The sequence below is a fragment of the Geotrypetes seraphini genome, chromosome 8, assembly GCF_902459505.1.
Source record: "Geotrypetes seraphini chromosome 8, aGeoSer1.1, whole genome shotgun sequence".
NCBI classification, from domain to species: Eukaryota; Metazoa; Chordata; class Amphibia; order Gymnophiona; family Dermophiidae; genus Geotrypetes; species Geotrypetes seraphini.
Window position 1 is genome coordinate 141925434 of NC_047091.1, and position 19132 is coordinate 141944565.

Consider the following 19132-nt stretch of genomic DNA (forward strand, 5'->3'; position numbering starts at 1 on the left):
GGAAGAAGAGATGCCAGGGCATGGAGGGAAGGAGGAAGGTATGCCAAACCAAGGGAAAAGAAAGGGGGAAAGGAAAGAGGAGATGTCAGAGCATGGAGGGGGAGGGAGAAATGGAAAAAAAGGAAAGGAGAGAGATGCCAGGGAATCAGGGAAGGGATGCTACCAGACCGCGGGGTGAGAAGGAAAGAAAGGAGAAGAGAGCGATGCCAGAGCATAGGGGAGGGGATGGTGACAGAGAGAGAAAAATGGAGAGTTAACAGCTGAAATCATTCATGTACAAAGGAGAGAAGGGGCACAGGATAGTTTATGGAAGGAGTATAGAAAAAGGGAAGATGCCATATGGAAGAGAGAGGGAGAGGGCGGACACTGGATGAAAAGAACAGAGAGGGCAGTGAATGGAAGGGGCGAGACAGAGGGTGAACAGTAGATGTAAGGTGTAGAGAGAGGGAAACAGACACTGAATGGAAGTGTGGGGAAAAGGAGGGACAGCCGTTGAATGGAAGTGTGAGGGACATGGGGAGCAGACGCTGGAAGGAAATGGGGAGGAGAAAGAAAAAAGGGCACATGCAGGATTGAGGGAAGAGGATAGAGTTAGTTACTTGAAGTGGTGAGAGAAAGAGGTGGCAACCTATAGGTAGACACAGTGAAAGAGGGAATTTGAGGACTGAATAGTAAAAAGAATTTAGACAGAGGCAGAAAATAAATTGAGAAGGAAGAACAGGAGGAAGGGAGCGGAGAGAGAGATGCCAGAGCAGGGGGGAAGGAGAGGAGACAGATACCAGACCTAGAAGGAGGAAAAAAGGAAGACAGATACTAGATCTGAGGGGAAAAAAGGAGGAGAGAGATGAGGGAGGAAGGAAAGAAGGAGAGAAAGGGGGAGGGGAGTTGTAAGCACATTAGAAAGACTACAGAAAAAAAGGCTTGGATGAAAGGGGAAAGACAGGAGGCAGATGCAGGACTATGGGAGGTTCAGACAGAGGGGGAGAGAGAGAGAGACCTGGAACAAAGGTAGAAAGGAGAACTGACACTGGATCTGGGGAGGGTAACAGAAGGAAAAGAGAGAGAGACCTGGACCCAAAGGGGATGGGGCTGGATTGTGAAAGAAATGTTGGATGTAAAAGAAAGAAAGATTGGATGCACAGTCAGAAGGAAGTGCAACCAGAGACTCATGAAATCACCAAACAACAAAGGTAGGAAAAATGATTTTATTATCAATTTAGTGATCAAAATGTGTCTGTTTTGAGAATTTATATCTGCTATCTATTTTTCTGAAGTTACTGAGGTGACATTGCATATTGTAAAGTAATCTGCTTTGACATCTTTGAAAAAACCCTGAAACTTGTAAATAATTAACATTTTCTCTGCGTATAGCGTGCTTTGTGAGTTTTTAAAATATTTTATGTTTACCATTATGAATTAATAAGATATTGTGTGTACATGAAAATGAATGGAAGAAATTGGGGACGGGACTAGAGCGGGGGTGGGGCTAGGGCAGGATTGGGGGCGGGACTTAATAGATGTCCCGTTTTGATGAAAAAAATAAATGGTCACATTAGCCATACCCCATGCCTCCTACCCATATGCAAAATATAAATTGTTGGGCTTCCCAAAGTCCTGCCAGCTGAAGATCTCTTCATCTAGGAAGGAAGGGGGGATTTGTTCAGAGATGTTTGGAGGTTGCATAGAAGAAAAACTGTACACTGGCTCTGGTATGGTAATCTTTGTTGTTTGTTTTGAATTTTAAAATAAAAGAAATAAAGAAGTAAATAAGAAAATGGGTAAATACATGGGGGCGGGGCAGGTGAGTCCAGTGTACTTGTGTGCCTAGGGGCCCTCAACGAATTAATCCTGCCCTGCCTCTGACCCCCTCCTCCCGGAAATCCATAATTCCCTGCCACAGCTTATCCTCCAGGTCCAAAATTGACCCAAGCTCAGCCTCCATGCGACTATCTGCTTTGCATCAGTCTGAAGCCCCCCCTCCTCCGGGTACCTTTTTTAAAATTCCAGTGGCAGTGGTCCAGTGCAATCTCAGCAAGAGCTTTCCATGCTCCTCCTTCGCTGGACAGCTGCTTCTCTTTCTGCAGAGCGGCACATAAAGCAGGAGCACAAGCTTTTCGTCCTCATTCCTGGTCCCGCGCCGCTCACTGAATGACTGCCGTCAGTTCTCACGATGGCAGCCATTCAGTGAGCGGCATGGGACCAGGCACGAGTGTGAAAAGCTCATGCTCCTCCTTTATGCACTGCTCTGCAGAAAGAGAAGCAGCCATCCAGCGAGAGGGGCAGGAGCGTGGAAAGCTCCTGCTGAGACCGTGCTGATCACTGCCACTGGAATTTTAAAAAAGGTACAGGGGGGGGGGTAAACTTGTATTCGCTCCATAAGACGCACCCTGATTTCCACCCACATTTTGGGGGAGGGGAAGTGCATGTTATGGAGCGAAAAATACGGTATTTGGGGGCCAACACTGTATTGGAAAACACTAGCTTTTAGAGCAATTCTAAAGTACTGATTAACCTCCGACTCAGACCCCAGAATAACTGAAGTCTGCCCACAAGGATACAAAATTACAGTGGTCTGCAGAGAAAAAAAAAGAGGTGGAGGCCTAGCAATCTTAATCAAACAAGATCTAACCCTTAATATAATTGAGAAAACATCTAACCTGTACATGGACCTTTTAGCTTGCCAGTTCTCAAGCACCACACTAAAAGACACACTAAACTGCATGCTCTGCTACATAGCGCCGGGAAACTGGTCTTTAGCAAGAACCGAAGTGGAAGACTTCATATACCAAAACTCACTAACCTACTCCTAGGAGACCTAAATCTACACCTAGATGATCAATCATCCAAACAAGTAGACAACTTTCTCTCATTTCTCAAAGCCTTATCTTTCCAAATGCTAAATCCACAAACAACTCATGAAAAAGGCCACCAACTTGATATTGTAGCCTTCATGACCCACCAACCATCCTTAACAGAAATTCATACATCTAACGGAACATGGTCCAGATCCATCTGGTCAGACCACTACACCTACACTTTCAACATCAACTGGACCAAAAACAACAAAAAATTATAACAAAACTCAATAAAGTAACATACACCTCATGCAAACACATCGAACCCTTCATATTCTGGTCTAAAATAGATAAAACTATTCTAGAAAACAACCCCGAGGACTTCATCTTACATTGGGAAAGACTTTGCTCCAACACCCTTGATGATTTAGCCCCACTGCAAACCAAATCCAGACCCAGCAGGAGATCAGATAAATGGTTCGACTTTGAACTGTTACAACTCAAAAGACAATGTAGACGACTAAAGAGAAAATGGAGAAAATCTAACTCGGATCATACAAAATCCGCCTGGAAAAAAATCAACAAACAATACAAATCACAATTAAAGGACAAGAGAAAAGCACACTACACCAACCTAATAGACACTGAAACCCAAGACACCAAAAAACTATTCCAAATTCTAAAAACCCTAACCGACAACAAACCCTACCTGACCACTAACAATACTACCCCAGCTCAGCCACTCTATTAGCAGAACACTTCCAAAATAAAATTACCAATGCAAGAGCTACCCTCAATGACACCTCTACCCATCCTAACGAATTCACAATTCTCCCCATAGATAGAGATTCTACTGCAGCAGATAGAATATGGTCTCAATTCCCCAACATACCTGAATTCAACAAATTCCTGAATTCAACAAATACTACAAAAAATACAGCCATGCATCCTGTGACCTCAACAACTGTCCACCATATCTTCTAAAAACATCCAGCACAAAATTTCGGGCTCTTCTTCTAAACTGGATACAAATCTCGCTAATAAACAGCCACTACCCTACCAACCTCAGCGAAATCATCATCACCCCGATCCTCAAAGACCCCAAAGGACCGATAGAGCAAACAGCCAACTACAGACCCATTGCCTCTATTCCACTCTACGTCAAAATAATAGAAGGACTAGTTGCCAAATTCCTCTCCAAGTACCTAGAAAACCATAACATACTCCATGCCACACAATCCGGCTTCAGAAACAACTTCAGCACGGAAACACTACTAGGATCTCTATTGGACACAGCCAGATAACATCTCAGCACAGGAAAAAAAATGATGCTCATACAACTAGACCTTACCGCTGCATTCGACTTGGTGGACGATGACATTCTACTACAAATCCTGGATATAATAGGTATCACATGTAAAGTATATACATGGTTTGAAGATTCCTTAAATCATAGAGTAAAATCAGACAAACAAAAATCTGAACCTTGGTCAAACCCCTGCAGAGTTCCCCAAGGATTCCCTCTATCCCCGACTCTCTTCAATCTCTATACAGCCTCCCTCAGCTCTCACCTGGACAAACAAGGCATAACCTCCTACAGCTATGCCGATGACATTACCATTCTCATACCCTTCAATCAACCTGAACTCTCCATGACGAACACAATATACCAAACACTAAAATCAATAGCAACCTGGATGAAAGATCACAAACTGAAATTGAACCCAGATAAAACGAAATTCATCCTCCTAGAAAACAACAAAATACCAACCATAACCAACTTTGAAATCAACGCAATCAACTACCCCATACAAACCACCCTAAAGCTGCTAGGAATAACTATCGACAGATGCTGCACTATGCAACCGCAAATCAATAAAACAATACAAAAGTCATTCTTAGTCATGAGAAACTTAAGACAAGTTTGGAAATTCTTCGAAAAAACTCAATTCCAGCTCATAGTTCAGTCCTTAATACTAGGCCTACTTGACTACTGTAATATCCTCTACCTCCCACGCCCTACAACCATAACAAAACAACTACAAACTATCCAAAACACAGCACTAAGACTCATCTACTCATTAAAGAAACATGATCACATTACAGAAGCATATCTCCAATCGCACTGGCTTCCAATCTCAGCAAGAATACAATTTAAATTCTACTGCCTACTATTTAAGACTTTATACGGAGACAGTCCAAACTACCTGAATAACCGCCTCATCCACAACACCGCAACCAGACATAGGAAAACTCACACCCCATTCTCATACCCCCCAATTAAGGAGGTCAAACGGAAAAAACTATATGATGGCCTCCTGGCCATTCAAGCAGCCAAACTAGACAACCAAATCGCCAATCTACTGACGGCATCCCTCGACTATAAGACTTTTAGAAAAGAAATAAAGACCATACTCTTCAAGAAAACTCAGAAAAAAGAAATAATACCGCAAGTCTCAAACTCCACCTCTCACTAAAGCCAACTACCCCAAACAAATAACCTTACCCATTTCTTACTCTTTTTGAAAATGACCAATTTTTTTTTTTTTTGTAAGTTCTTGTTGTAATACATCTTGGATAATTCTTTTGTAATCCGCCTTGAACTGCAAGGAAATGGCGGAATAGAAATCCCTAATGTAATGTAATATTTAAGGTGTGGCCATACCATAGAGTGATACAAGGGCATTATAACATTTTCATCTTTGTTTTCCATTCCTTTCCTGATAATTCCTATCATTCTAATTGCTTTCTTAGCAGCCATCGCACATTGAGCTGTTTCAATGTATCCTCCACAATGACACCTAGATCCTTTTCCTGGGCAGTGACTCCTAACACAGAACCCAGCGTCGCATAGCTATAGTTTGGGTTCCTCTTTCCCACATGCATCACTTTGCACTTGCTCACATTAAACATCATCTGCCGTTTGGATTCCCAGTCTCTTAATAATAATAATAACTTTATTTTTGTATATCGCAATACCACAAGCAGTTCAGAGCGGTTTACAGAGGAAGAGACTGAAGCTAGCTTCTGGTAGACCCTGCTCCAGAAGTCCATCGCAGACATTCACTGAGATGGACTTCTGGACAGATAGCAGTGACATAATTCAAGAATTTGTGGATCAAGCACACAATCTAAGGAGGCAAGAAAAAAGCATTGATCAGCAGAGCACACTGTGGCAGAAGAGGTGGATCTTCTCACAATAACACAATGTGGTCCTGGTGTCTGTCTCTCTGCTTCATTACACAATTAATATTACCTTAAAATTTTATCTCATCACTTATTCTATTCCTTCAAATTTTGAATGTAATTCTTGTTTTAGTTTTGAAGTAATCCGCCTTGAACCGCAAGGTAATGGCGGAATAGAAATCACTAATGTAATGTAATGATTGGTACTCAACCCTAACATCATCAAAATTATATGCATGCTGTTAATGTTAGAGGCAAGTTAGATAGATTGTGAGCCTACCAGGTCAGATAGGGAAAATGCTTGAGTACCTGATTGTAAACTGTTTAGATAACCTGGATAGGTGGTATATAAATAAAAAGGGGAAGAATATGCATAGCTCTTGTGTGCAGGCTTTGGTCTCTGGAGCACCAAACAAGGCAGAAGCAGTACATAAGGCTGAAAAAAAAAAGTTTACAGAGTTGCAGCTCAAGTCTCTTGCTGGAAGTTTGTTTGTTCCTGTCTAGGGCGCCAGAAAAAGGAGGACAGATTGAGACATCTGGGTTTTACTTCCATTGCTTTCAATGGAAGTAAAACCCAGTATATGTCTTCCTTACTCCATTGCTTTCAGTGGAAGTAAACACCATTTGTCTCAATCAGTCCTCCTTTCTCTGGAGGCATATGGTAACCCTATGTCAGGCACAAGTGCACACACATATATATATATATATATTATCTCACATGCACATGGCCACATACGCACAGATTTTAAAGATGCTAACAGGCTGCTCCATCAAGTCACCTTCAGGCCTGCCAGAAAATTTTCAAAGCTAAAAAGGGGGTGTTCTCTGTGCATTATACAGAGTACTCATTTTAATACTAATGAGCTCATTGAAATGCATTTGCTTAGGATTATCAGTGGCTGCTACAGTAAAAGGTAAAAGCCACATAGAACCCCTTTGGAGGCTAAAATAACTTGTACGTTAGACTGTCTACAACCAGTCTAAATCAAACATTACTGACATGGTAAGCTGTGAGCACTGTTCCCTAGGATACTAAAGTGTCTACTTCCTTGAATCAGCAGTAACTTTCCCCCTCCTTTACAAAGCTGTGCTAGCATTTTTAGTGCCGGCCGCCACGGTAACAGCTCTGATGCGCATAGGAATTCTATGAGCATCAGAGCTGTTACAGCGGCGACCAGTGCTAAAAACGTTAGCGAGAGTTTGCAAGAGTATTTGTGTGCTGCTGGGGATTATTGTAGGAGGCTATAAACAGAATTTATCTTTATAAAATAAGTGTGTGTGCTTTGTAGTAAAATTGCTTTCCACATGTATCTTTGGCAACAGCTGTTAGGCCAATCAAGTTATACCAGTCATTGCTTCTCAACCTTTTGACTAAGATAAAGTGTAGTATACAAGTCTTATTTTCCATCAGCTCCCTAAATTCGTTCAAGGTGGATTACAACAGACACAAATTCAAGTTAAACCAACAGTTGCTAGAAGAAAAATGGAAATAATTTAACAATTTTCAAATAAATGTCTTTCTAACATTTTTCTAAGTCCAAAATAATTATTAAAAGAACAAATAGACAGGAAGAGTCATTCCAAAATTGAGATGCCAAAAAACAAACAAATGAGAAAATAACCCTTTAAACATAAAAAAAAAATTTATAGACGGAAAAAAAATAATTATTATGTTTTGATGGAAAATATGAACTCCATATAACTATTGGGAAAAAACCCCCTAAACAAAGGCCCTGCAAAATATTAAAAATTAAACAGCCAGCTTTGAATTTAGTATGAGATCTAACCGGGAGTCAGTGCATACAAGACAAAAGAGGAGTTGCTGAATCAAATTGTCCCCCCCCCCCCCCCCCCGCCTTTTTTTTTTTTTTTTTTACAAAACCGTAGTGCAGTTTTTAGCTCTGACGCTCATAGAATTCTTATGAGCATTGGAGCTGTTACCGCCATGGCCAGCGCTTAAAACTGCTACGGTTTTGTAAAAGGGGGTGGGGGAGTAACTGAATCTTATCAACCAATTTCCCTACAATCCCTAAACATAAGATATTACCATATTCTAACAGTGACAAGATCAATAGTTGGACTATAATTTTTTAATGATCCTGAAAAAAATAATGCAATAAGCATAATTGCTTCAGTTTCACAAATGTTTTCCAGTCCAAATTATATACCTGGGATTCTACTCATAGACAATGATAAATCTAAAATCATCCCCAGTAGTTTAGCTATTTTTTCAATGTTAAACATCAACTCGTCTAAACTCAAACATAAAACGGGAATTTCATCATTTTGAACCACAAAATTTTTGTTTTATCAGCATTAATTTTTAAACATACCAATGATGCCCCAAGTCTTGATTTTATAAATTACTACTATATATTTATAAAGTGCTATCAGACGCATGCAGCGATGTACAATAAACATGGTCCCTGCTCAAAAGAGCTTACAATCTAATTAAGACTGACATAGGACAAAGATTTATACATGTTACTTAGGTGAGGAAATATAAAATTTCTTAGAATTCTCAATCTCAGAGCAAAATGAGAGTAACAAAAAAATATTGTCCGCTGAGGAAAAAAGCTTCTCACCTATGTTTAATTATATTTGACCCAAAGAACTCATGAGTAAGTTTAAGTTTATTTAAAAATTTGATTTGATTGCAATATCATAATCCAATGCGATTTACAAATAGTAATAAAATCAGGGTTAAACCCCCCACCCCCTCCCACCCCCCCAACAATAGCAAAGACCTCACAGTTATTAAATAGGTGAACCCTGGCGAACACCACTGGGAGGGGTCCAAAGGGATGAGAAAAATCCATCCTATAAAACCACATATCTGAATCTGTAAAGGATGTTCCTTCTTAATAAGATACAAACTCTATGCAAGTATCAACAGCTGAGACATTCTAGGGGCAGTCCTGAAATGGAACAGTTGTGAATTTATTACATCATTAAAAAATGCTTCTGAGCCTCAAATAACTGAATGCAAAAATGAATTTAAAGAAACCTCAAATGTTTATTTTGTAAAAGAGTAATTAATTTTATTCTTAGTTCTAAGGGTTTGAATTACTACAGCTTTCTTTTTTTCTGTCGCCCACTTTGGGCCCCTTTTACAAAGCCACGGTAGCAGTGCTGGTGCAGTAAATGCACCGAAGTCCATTCAATTCCTGTGGGCATTGGTGCATTTAGTAAAGCAGCATTGCTATTGCGGCTTTGTAAAAGGGGCCTTTTGTAACGATGATCAGGCTTTAAATCTCTGTTGGCTGATTTGCCTTGTGTTCTTAAATGTGATATTGAGTTCTTTGCAGGCAATGAATACATTTCTGTTACATAAACATAGAGGACTGTACTCGTGACCTGTTGCAGAAAGATGTCAATCACGTCTTTCAGCTCCTTCTCTTTCATCAGTAGAGTACAGTGCCCACTCCATTTTTTTCTTCTGTACGTGAACTTAGAAGGTGTGTTCTGATCTACTCTATTTGGTTTTATTATTTTTGGGTATTTTTTTAATCCATCTCATGAAGCTTAGGTGCCTCGAGGTCTTCAATTTGGGGCTACTCTGCTGGGGAGAGAACTCAGATTCCAAGTGGGTGGTCTGCAGCTCTTGTGGCAACCATGAAAAGCGAAAGCAAGAAGACCCAGTGTTCCACAGAAAAAGGAGCTATCCAACAACAAAACAAACTGTGGACAAAACACAATGTTCTTGACCTTCCTTTATTTCTTCAAACAATGTTAAAAATGTCCATATTAACCGAATTACAAGCTAACGGACCTAACACGGGCCATGTTTCGGCTAACAAAGCCTTTCTCAAGGGTCCGATTATTGAATACGCTGGTATTGTGAAATTGGTGTTCAAATTGCAAATGCTTGTTAGTGGTTCTCCTAGGACAAGCAGGACATATCATCTAGAGAGGAAGTTGTGTGGTGACTTATTCCGCTGCTAGAACAACGTATGAACACAATATACCCAGCGAGTCCAGAACCCCACTAGAAGGCGCTGGACTGTCTCCCTTCCTAAAACCCCAGATTAACTAAAGCAGATTGAAGCAGAAAAATGTTATAATGTGGAAGATATCAGCCTTCTGTAAACCTCTGCAAAGAATACAATGATAAATCTAAAATCATCCCCAGTAGTTTAGCTATTTTTTCAATGTTAAACATCAACTCGTCTAAGATGGGATATTTTGCCAGGAAAACACAGAACTAAAATAAGTTGGACATTTTAGTGGGGGCATATGAAACGCCCAAAAATGAGTGAATAGTATATGCTGAAAATTATGATAACATTATCATAAGATTTAATTTGTATACAGAAAGCAAATAACAATGAGAAGCAAAAATATGATATTGTCACTTTAAAAATATTCTGAAAATTTTTTTGGTTAATCCATCTCTTTATTGCTTATTGTAAAGGGAAAATGACCCTAGTTGCTGACTGCAGTAGTAAAGGGGTTAGCATTTCTGTGCAAGATAAAAAGTAGGACTCCTGCCTAGCATTTACAGACTGCATCACAATAAGGCAACTGAGAAGGCAAAGAGACATGGGTAAGAACAGTAGTGAACCAGACAAGTTATATGACCCACAGTCTACATTCATGCCATTATTTTGCTTTTAGAGGAAAGAAAGGACAAAAATATTTACCCTTAAAGCAGTAGTGCCGCCTGATCACCTCAATTTTACACACAGAGCAAAGGGAAACAGAGATTAACACCTTCTAGTTCTGGTCTATTCACAGAAGCCTAATGAAGCTGGCACTAAGAACAAAACCAGACAGCTGGCTGTGTAATGTTCTTTATTCCTCTGGATGCTCCTCAAAAGTACTGATGGAACAGCAAGGATCAGGAGCACACTCCACAAAATTGCTGGAGTTGGCCAGCACTTTTAGCAGGAGACACAGCTGCTTTCACACTGTCTCATGATTACATTTCCATATTTCTCTTCTCCACTCAGGGCCTGATTCCTTGCAGCCTGATAAAAAAAAAAAAAATAGATGTACAGCACACGCCTCATGAGCACAAATGACCCAGAGACCAACAGACTGGTCAATTCTGGTTTTGCACAAATGTGATGTGCACATTGCAGCCCCAGCTGAATCAGACTGAAAAGGTTTTCTCTCCCCTATGGCAAAGTAAAATTCTTCTTAAAAGGGATCAAATCCAAACTACATGATCTTGTCTAATCTTGACTAGACTAGTACTTGAATGCTGCAAAGTCAGTGCATCAGTCTAACATTCCACATACAAAACTTTACAGTGCAGTGCGTGTAATATACACAATTAGTCCATACCATGATTGTTTTGGTGTTTCATTTTTGTGCGCAAGGGCAGTCAAAGGCTCTTCTTCCTCACCTACTACCCAAATTAAGGGTATACATGGAAGCTTTCATATCCAGGAGGCAGAATGTCCATTTCTTGCTTTCACATTCACCCCATTTCTTATACTTGGGTTGTCCTTATGCCACAACTGAAACCCCTGATTCCTTTATAATTGATGGATGAAAGATTTGCATGACTCTTGTATTTTAAGGAAAAGCTTGGGTTTTGGTATTACTGTCCAGATATTCAGAATTATTTTATCCCTCTTCAGAAGAATATTGGAAGAATTATTTTATACATATTTACTCAAAAGTTCACATTATAACATGTCAATAAAGACCACATGGGTCCTTCTGCATAGGTAGAAAGCACCAGCTGTGCCAACAGGTAAAGTTTCATTACTAGGGATTTTATTTTTAAATACTGATTTTTTTAAAAATCCCCTTTTACTGTACATTTTTTAAAGAAACTAAATGAACAAAACTTCTGCACAAAAATGATATCCTGGCATCCCCGAGTAAAGCTGACCTGCACTTACTGCTGTTGAAGTTTCACACAGCTTAACCATGAATTCTGCTAGGTTCTGTCATTGTGTGGTACAAATGCACACAGAAAACAGAAAAAAATCCTGAAGCAGAACGAAAGTAACAAACACATCAAGGTGTTTGGAAGTCCCAAGTTTTTTTTTCTGATGAAAACTTGAAGGCATTAGTCCAGCAAGATACAAATAAGTCATCCGTATTATTGCCCAGGCTTAATCATCTGTCCACTCCCACCTCAAGCTGATCAGCTGGGCTTGGTGGGTGCCTTCAGTCTGATAGCAGGGCTCCTTGCCTGCACCTTTGCTTGTTGATTTTGAGTTTCTGGAATTGCTACTGCCTTTGCTGAGCTCTGCAGAGCTGAGGCCTGAATTTGTGGAGATGCAGTTGTTACCACTTGCTGCTGGAGTAGTTTCTGCTGGACCACCTGAGCAGCAGCTGAGCCTGCAGGAATCACCTGCACCTGCTGCCCAGTAGCTGTTGCCTGAGAGAATGTCACTGCTTGTGGCTGCACCTATGGTGAAAATGATTTAAAATAGAAAAATCAGCTATTTTTAGGATAACCCCTGGTATCTATATAAACAGAAAGTTCAGTGTTTTGGGAACAGGGTTCATTTCTTTTATCTCTCACCAGGGCCAATAAATTGAGTAGCATTTGCCTTCTCAATATCTTGTGCTTCTCTTTCCTATATTGTTCTTCCTGATAATTCCTCCATAAAGACGACAACATATAAATATTTTTACAGCGGCAAGCACATGCTTACTTGCAAAAAAAATCTACTGTGGATCTACTGTGGATAATGCACAAAATCTACTGTGGATAATGCACATAATTTTACTATAGGAAAACAAGGATAGGATTAGGTATAGAAGAACCCAAGAGTATGTGTGGCAATGGATTTTCAGAAGGAAACTCCATAGGAGATTCTCTAAATATGCTTGAAGCAGTCTGGGGAGCTTGAAAACTGATCTCACAATATTTTGTCTTAAAAATAAGCACTCTGAAACTTAACAAGTCACTTTATCTGCCAATATTTACTAAGTTACTTAAAGGGCAATTCTACCAACTCAGCATTAGCATTTATGTGTTATACACATGTTATAGAATTCTAGCTTATACACACGTGTGTCATGTGGCTAAGGGCATACACACAGGCAGGGCTCCCATTTATGCATGTAACTTATAGAACACTGTACTGTTAAGTTACATGCATTGCTGCCACATTTAGGTACTTGCATTTATACCAGCTCAATGGCTTAAGTGCCTAAGTCAGAGGTTGGCAAATTGTAGCTCTTCTTACATGTGGCTGCAGCTCTCCAGGCCCCAACCCTTTAATCTCTCTCCCAATCCCACCCCCCTTTGGGACTACCAATGTACCAGATAATAATAATAATAATAATAACTTTATTTTTGTATACCGCCATACCCAAGGAGTTCTAGGCGGTTTACATTAGATTAACAAAAAATTACAAGTGGTTTAAAAACAATTGAACAATATTAGAGGCAAGCAATAAATAATACGTGGTTCAAAAACAATTGAACAATATTTGGAGCAAGAAGGTAGAATGAAGTTAGGAGAAGAGAGGAGGGTAGGTTAGGGGGGGGAGGGGGTGGGTAGGTTGGGAAAGGAGGTGGAAGGGGGGAGGAGGGGATTGTTGTTCATTGGAGAGGGGTGTTAGGTGTCTTGTCCATGGAATAGGTGAGTTTTGAGAGATTTTCTAAACCCAAGGTAGGTGGGGGCCTCAAGGACAATTTGGGCTAGCCATGGGTTCAGTTTGGCGGCCTGGAAGGCAAAAGTCCAGCGGAGGTCTTTGTAGCAGGAGCGTGGCCCTCTCGCTCCTGCCTCCTCGCATCTGCCTTCTAAAATAGCTGCCAAGACCTCTCGCAGCTCCTCGCGGCATTTCCTGTAGTACCGCTAGCTGCTGCAAGAGGTTGCGGCAGACATTTTAGAAGGCAACTGCGAAGAGGCAGAAGCAAGAGGGCCGCACTCCTGCCATAAAGACTCCCGCTGGACCACCAGGTACCTCACTAGGCCCGGGAGAGGAATCATGGGGTTGGGCGGAAGATTAAAGGGTTGGGGCCTGGAGAGGGGAAAGAACCTTAGCTTTGGGTTGGGGGAGGGATGAGAGATACAGAGACCTGCAAGGGGTTGGAGGGGAGAGAAGCTATACTTTGCGGCTCTTTGTAAATCCTGGGTCAAACATTTTGGATAAATTGGCTCTTTGCTGTAAAAAGGTTGCCGACACCTGGCCTAGGTGTTAGACATGCTGTTAACTGGGTTACACTAATATTCTATAATGGAACCTAAGCACCATGGTTTTGTTATAGAATAGGCTCTTAGGGGGAAATTCAGTGTTGGACGCCTGTTTCTTCAGCCACCTAAGAAGTGGCTGAGAATTGCACACTAATGTCCTATACAGGATCGTGTCTGGTCTAAGAGTATCCTTCCTGCCAATGATCTAGGGGGGGAGGTTCTGGCAGGAAGGAGTGGGCATCCCTTCTGCCTGGGGATGTCACGGGGGGATGACAGCAGGAGAAATTGGGCACTCCTGCCATGGACATTTGGAGGTGGGGCGGCTTTGGTGGTTCCAGCAGAAGGGACTGGTCATCTTCGTGGGAGGACAGGTTCCCAGCTGTTAAACTGATCGCAGCAGGGAGATTCCCTTGCCGCGATTGGCTTAGTGGCTACGTCTGTTTGAAATGTATACCAGCATTTTGCAGCCTACATTTCAGGCACCTATCACGGTCCTAGGGCTGCCTAAGCTCACGTAAGGCCACTTCCAGGTAAAACCACGCCCACACCTAGCCTTGGGCGAGCTTAGGCAGCCCTACGCACCTTCTTAGGCTTGCAAAAATGCCTAAAATGTAGGCAACCCTCCTCAGGGTGGTTTGTTTTTTTTTAAACATGCATCTCGGTTGGCTGGTTAGACCGGTAGGATGCCTACCGCTGCTGACAATGGGGACACCGTTTATAGAATTTGCCCCTTAAAGTATAAATTCTGGAGGGATGCCCACTCATCTTGGTGTCTCTCCCTAGGTTTGGATCTAGGCATGGTGGGCCTTCTGCTGCACCCATCGTGCCTGCTGAATCTAAAATGGCAATAGTTTCTGCCATAACCAGGAGCGCTGCCTAGTTTGCACTCTAATCCCTTCTCCAGACCCCAGGCCCTATGGGTTTAATTGCTCCCAATGTTAAATTGTGCATCACAGCTCTGCCTCCACTCTGCAAAACACAGAATTTTACTTGTGCTATCAGTAGAGAATGACATGGGGACAAATTTGTCCCCGTAGGAACTCAGTTTTCCCATCCTGTCCCTGGCCCATTCCTATAAGCTCTGCCTTAACTGCACAAGCCTTAAACACTTATGGTTTTAAAGTGTTTGAGACTTGTGAAGATGAGGACAGAGCTTGCAGGAATGGGGCAGGGGCAGGGACAGGAAAATAACTCGCCGAGACAGGACAGGAAAATGAGCTCCCTGGGGGACGGGGAAAAATTTGTCCCCGTGTTATTCTCTAGTTAGCAGCCCCTTCTGCCTGTAGCATTCACATGCTCAGCACTGTCTCCCTTTGTCTGCCATTGGGGATTTCAGGAGGTTAGGTCACACAGTGATCAGGCCAAGGAAACACCTCTCCCTTCCTTTGCTTCTACTGCACTCACCATTGATCTGGTGGACTAGATAGCAGTACTACATGCAAACTGTTTTGCTATGTTCCTGGGAATTTTTTTCTCTGAGGTCTGCCACCTCCTATCCTGGCCAGGCACTCAGAGTTACTTCCCTAGATTTGGGGGGGAGCTAAGGCACTCACTTCAGCATTCTGGCTGGAGAAATGGGGTGGGATCTGGATCACTGGGTGCGACACCCACAGAAAGGTAATTGAGCTGTACTGATCTTTGCCCTCCCCCCCCAAAAAAAAAATATATATATATATTTTTTAAACAATCCAATTAGGACTAATCGCTAGTAAACCAGCCTACCTCTTACAGCCCTGGGCTACACAGATTTACACACACCTACCATCTGTTGGACACTGAGAGAGAGATTATGTTCATGAACCTTGATAATACCTTTTCCAGTAGATAGGTGAGACATTCTAGACATATGGGTTATCTCCCAATAGCTGTGTGTTATATGCAGAAGAAATCCATTCTGGATTTTTTTCTGTGACTCCTGTACTTCACTGGGAGCTCTAGCACCACCTGTAGTTAATACCCAAGCACAAAGGAACATGAGAATATCAACTCCAAACAGCTAGGCATCAAAAGCATCAAAGGAGCTCAGGAAAGACACCTGCATGCACATAAACAAACACAGAATTATTCAAAACCCCGAAGGACTGACTGGCATCCAAGAACAACTTGGAAAAGCATAAACAGAATGAGATAGTAGGTAGGCACAGGAAGGACAGAGTGAGAATCTAGAATGACTCACCTATCTTCTGGAAAAGATATTATTAAATTAAGAACATAATCTCTTTTTCCAGTGCAATAGGTGAGACATTCTAGACATGTGGGACATACAAAAGCAGTCCCAAAGAGCTAGGGCAGGCTGATTGCGCCAGCCCTCAAGACCGAGAACCGGAAGGCAGAGTCCTGTCTTGCCGCCACAGCTAATTGGTAAAATTTAGCGAACGTGTAAAAGTGGACCACATCACTGCCCTGCAAATCTCTTCCAGAGAGACTATTCTAGCTTCGGTTCATGAAGAAGTCACACTTCTGGTAGAATGCGCCTTTACAGCGATGGGAGACTATTTCCCAGAAAGAATGTTGGCCGACGAAATGGCCTTTCGGATCCATCTGGAAATAGTGGCCTTGGAAGCAGGAGCGCCCCACTTAGAAGAATGAGTCAGAATAAATAGACAAACAAAACTTATTAGTAACCTCCGAAGAACCCTACACATATCCAATTTTCTCAAGATGCGATTCTGCGTCTTTCAGCCAAAAGGCTGAAAAACAGGTAAATGCACTTCCTGATTAACATGGAAAGTCAAAACTACCTTTGGCAGAAAAGAGAGGACCATGTGCAAGGAAATCCTAATATCTGAGATCCACATGAAGGGCTTTCGACAAAAAAGATAGCCTGGAGTTCCAAGACACATCTTGCAGAAGTAACGGAAACCAGAAAAACAGTCTTGAGCGTCAAGTCCAAGAGGGAAGTGTCTCTCAGAGGCTTAAAAGGAGCCTTGATAAGGCCAGACAAAACCAAGTTCAAGTCCCAAGAAGGGAACAGTGGCTTAATAGGCGGTCTAATACGAAGAGCACCTTTCAGAAATCTGGCGATTTCAGGATGAGATGCAAGTGAGGAAGAACGATCCTGGGCTCTGAAACAAGAGAGCTCAGCCACTTGGACCCAAAGGGACGCTATGGTAAGGCCTTTATCAAGACATGCTTGGAGGAAGGTAAGAACCACTGAAATCAGAAGGGTAGACGGATCTACCTTCTGGTTGTACCAATGTTGGAAAGTCTTCCAAACCTTAGCATAGGCAGACAAAGTAGTCGACTTCTTAGACTTGAGCAGAGTAGCAATGACTACATCAGAATAACCTTTGTTCACTAAAGCTGTGCGCTCAATAGCTATGCCGTAAGAGCAAAGCAATTCGGATCCTCCACGCAGATTGGACCCTGCGTAAGAATGTCCACATGTGCTTGGAACCACAGGCCATGATCCCGATGCATCAGATCTGTGTACCATGGTCTGAGGCCAGTCTAGAGCCACCAGAATGACCCAGCCCTAATGGGCTATGATCTGCCGAACGACTTGAGTGATCATGAGCCAGGGAGGAAAAACATATAAAAGGACTCCCTGTGGCCACGGCTAAACTAATGCATCGAGATCCTCCCTTCCTGGCTCTACTCTTCAGCTGAAGAAGCGATTTTCCTTCCTGTTTTGTGCTGTGGCCATGAGGTTACAATGCCTTGGAACGCCGCTAAGGACAGCACCCACTCGCCCGGATCCAGAGTGTGTCTGCTGAGAAAGTGTGCTTGAACACTGTCGACTCCTGCCACATGCGCAGTGAAAGAGTAGGCAGGCTTCCAGAGCCAGAGATGCACTCCTTGTACCTCTTTGGCGATTGACATAGGCTACCACTGTTATGCTGCCGGAGAAGACCCTGACCGCTTGGCCCTCCAGTCTTCTGCAATTGCACCAGAGTCAAAGGAATGGCCCTCAGCTCCAACTGGTTGATCGACCATTTTTTCTAAGGAGGGGCCCACCCCCTTTGAATGGGATGATTGTAATGGGCTCCCCAGCCCCAAAGGCTGGAATCCGTCATCACAACAACCTAGGACGCAATCTGCAGCGGCATGCCTATGGAAAGAGACTGCAGAAGGAGCCACCAGTTCATGCTGGCTCTGGCCTCCAGAGTCCAAGGAAGAGAGAGGTCTGAAATGCATCCTTGTGTGGAGCCCAGCAGGAGAAGACGCATGTGCACCCTCACCCATGGCACTACATTCAGTGTGGCCGCCACAGACCCCAGGACCTGAAGACAGTCCCACGGTGATGGAGCTGCCTTGTCCAGAAGAAAAGAAATCTGAGTACACACCTTCTGTCTGCGTGCCTCTGGAAGATAGACACGGTCCTCTGCTGTGTCTAAAAATAGAACACCCAGGTACTCCAGGGATTGTGTGGGTAACTGCTCTTTCTGTAATTCACAATCCACCTGAGGTCCTCCAGAATCCAGATCACCTGATTCAGTGCCCTGACTCTTGGCAAACAAGGGAGCTCTGATCAGCCAATCCAAGTACGGGTGTACCTGCAAACCCATTTTCCTCAAGTGAGCTGCAACCATCACCATCACCTCGGTGAAGGTCTGAGGAGCCATTGCAAGGCAGAACAGCAGAGCTGAGAATTGGTAATGATTTTCTGTCATGAAAATGCAGAAATTTGCAGTCAGCTGGAAAAATTGGGATGTGCAAGTAAGCCTCTGTGAAATCCAGAGAGGAAAGGAACTCTCCTTGTGCCACTGCTGCTATGACAGACCTTACTGTCTCCATACGAAAGTGCGGAATCTTGAGAGCCGCGTTCGCGTGCATAAGATCCAGAATAGGCCTCCAATCGTCAGAGCCTTTCTTTGCCACAAGAAACTATATGGAGTATCTGCCCAAGCCCGAGAGTTGGGTAGTACAGGCTCTATGATCTGAATATCCAGCATTCTTTGTACAGTGGTTTGCACTCTGACCGCTTTGTCCAGGCGCCCCACAGAAGAGCCCATGGATCAATCTATCTGGGCAAATTCCAGCTTGTAGTCTGATCAAATAATGTCCAGAATCCACTGGTCGGATGTGATGAATTCTCAG

General features: G+C 42.6%; 1 protein-coding gene across 7 annotated transcripts in view; it reads right to left on the bottom strand.

The window, feature by feature from the left end:
- Positions 1-8065: 8065 nt before the first annotated feature.
- Positions 8066-19132, bottom strand: part of EP400 (E1A binding protein p400) — a 285750-nt gene continuing 274683 nt past the window's right edge. For 3 of the 7 annotated variants that reach the window (XM_033954164.1, XM_033954167.1, XM_033954166.1), the window contains one exon: positions 8068-12351. In XM_033954164.1, the coding sequence (XP_033810055.1) occupies positions 12085-12351 (267 nt within the window). In that variant the 3' untranslated portion in view covers positions 8068-12084. Of the gene's footprint in view, positions 12352-19132 lie in introns of all 7 variants that reach the window. The other 4 variants (XM_033954163.1, XM_033954160.1, XM_033954165.1 and 1 more) reach the window with 2 other exon arrangements.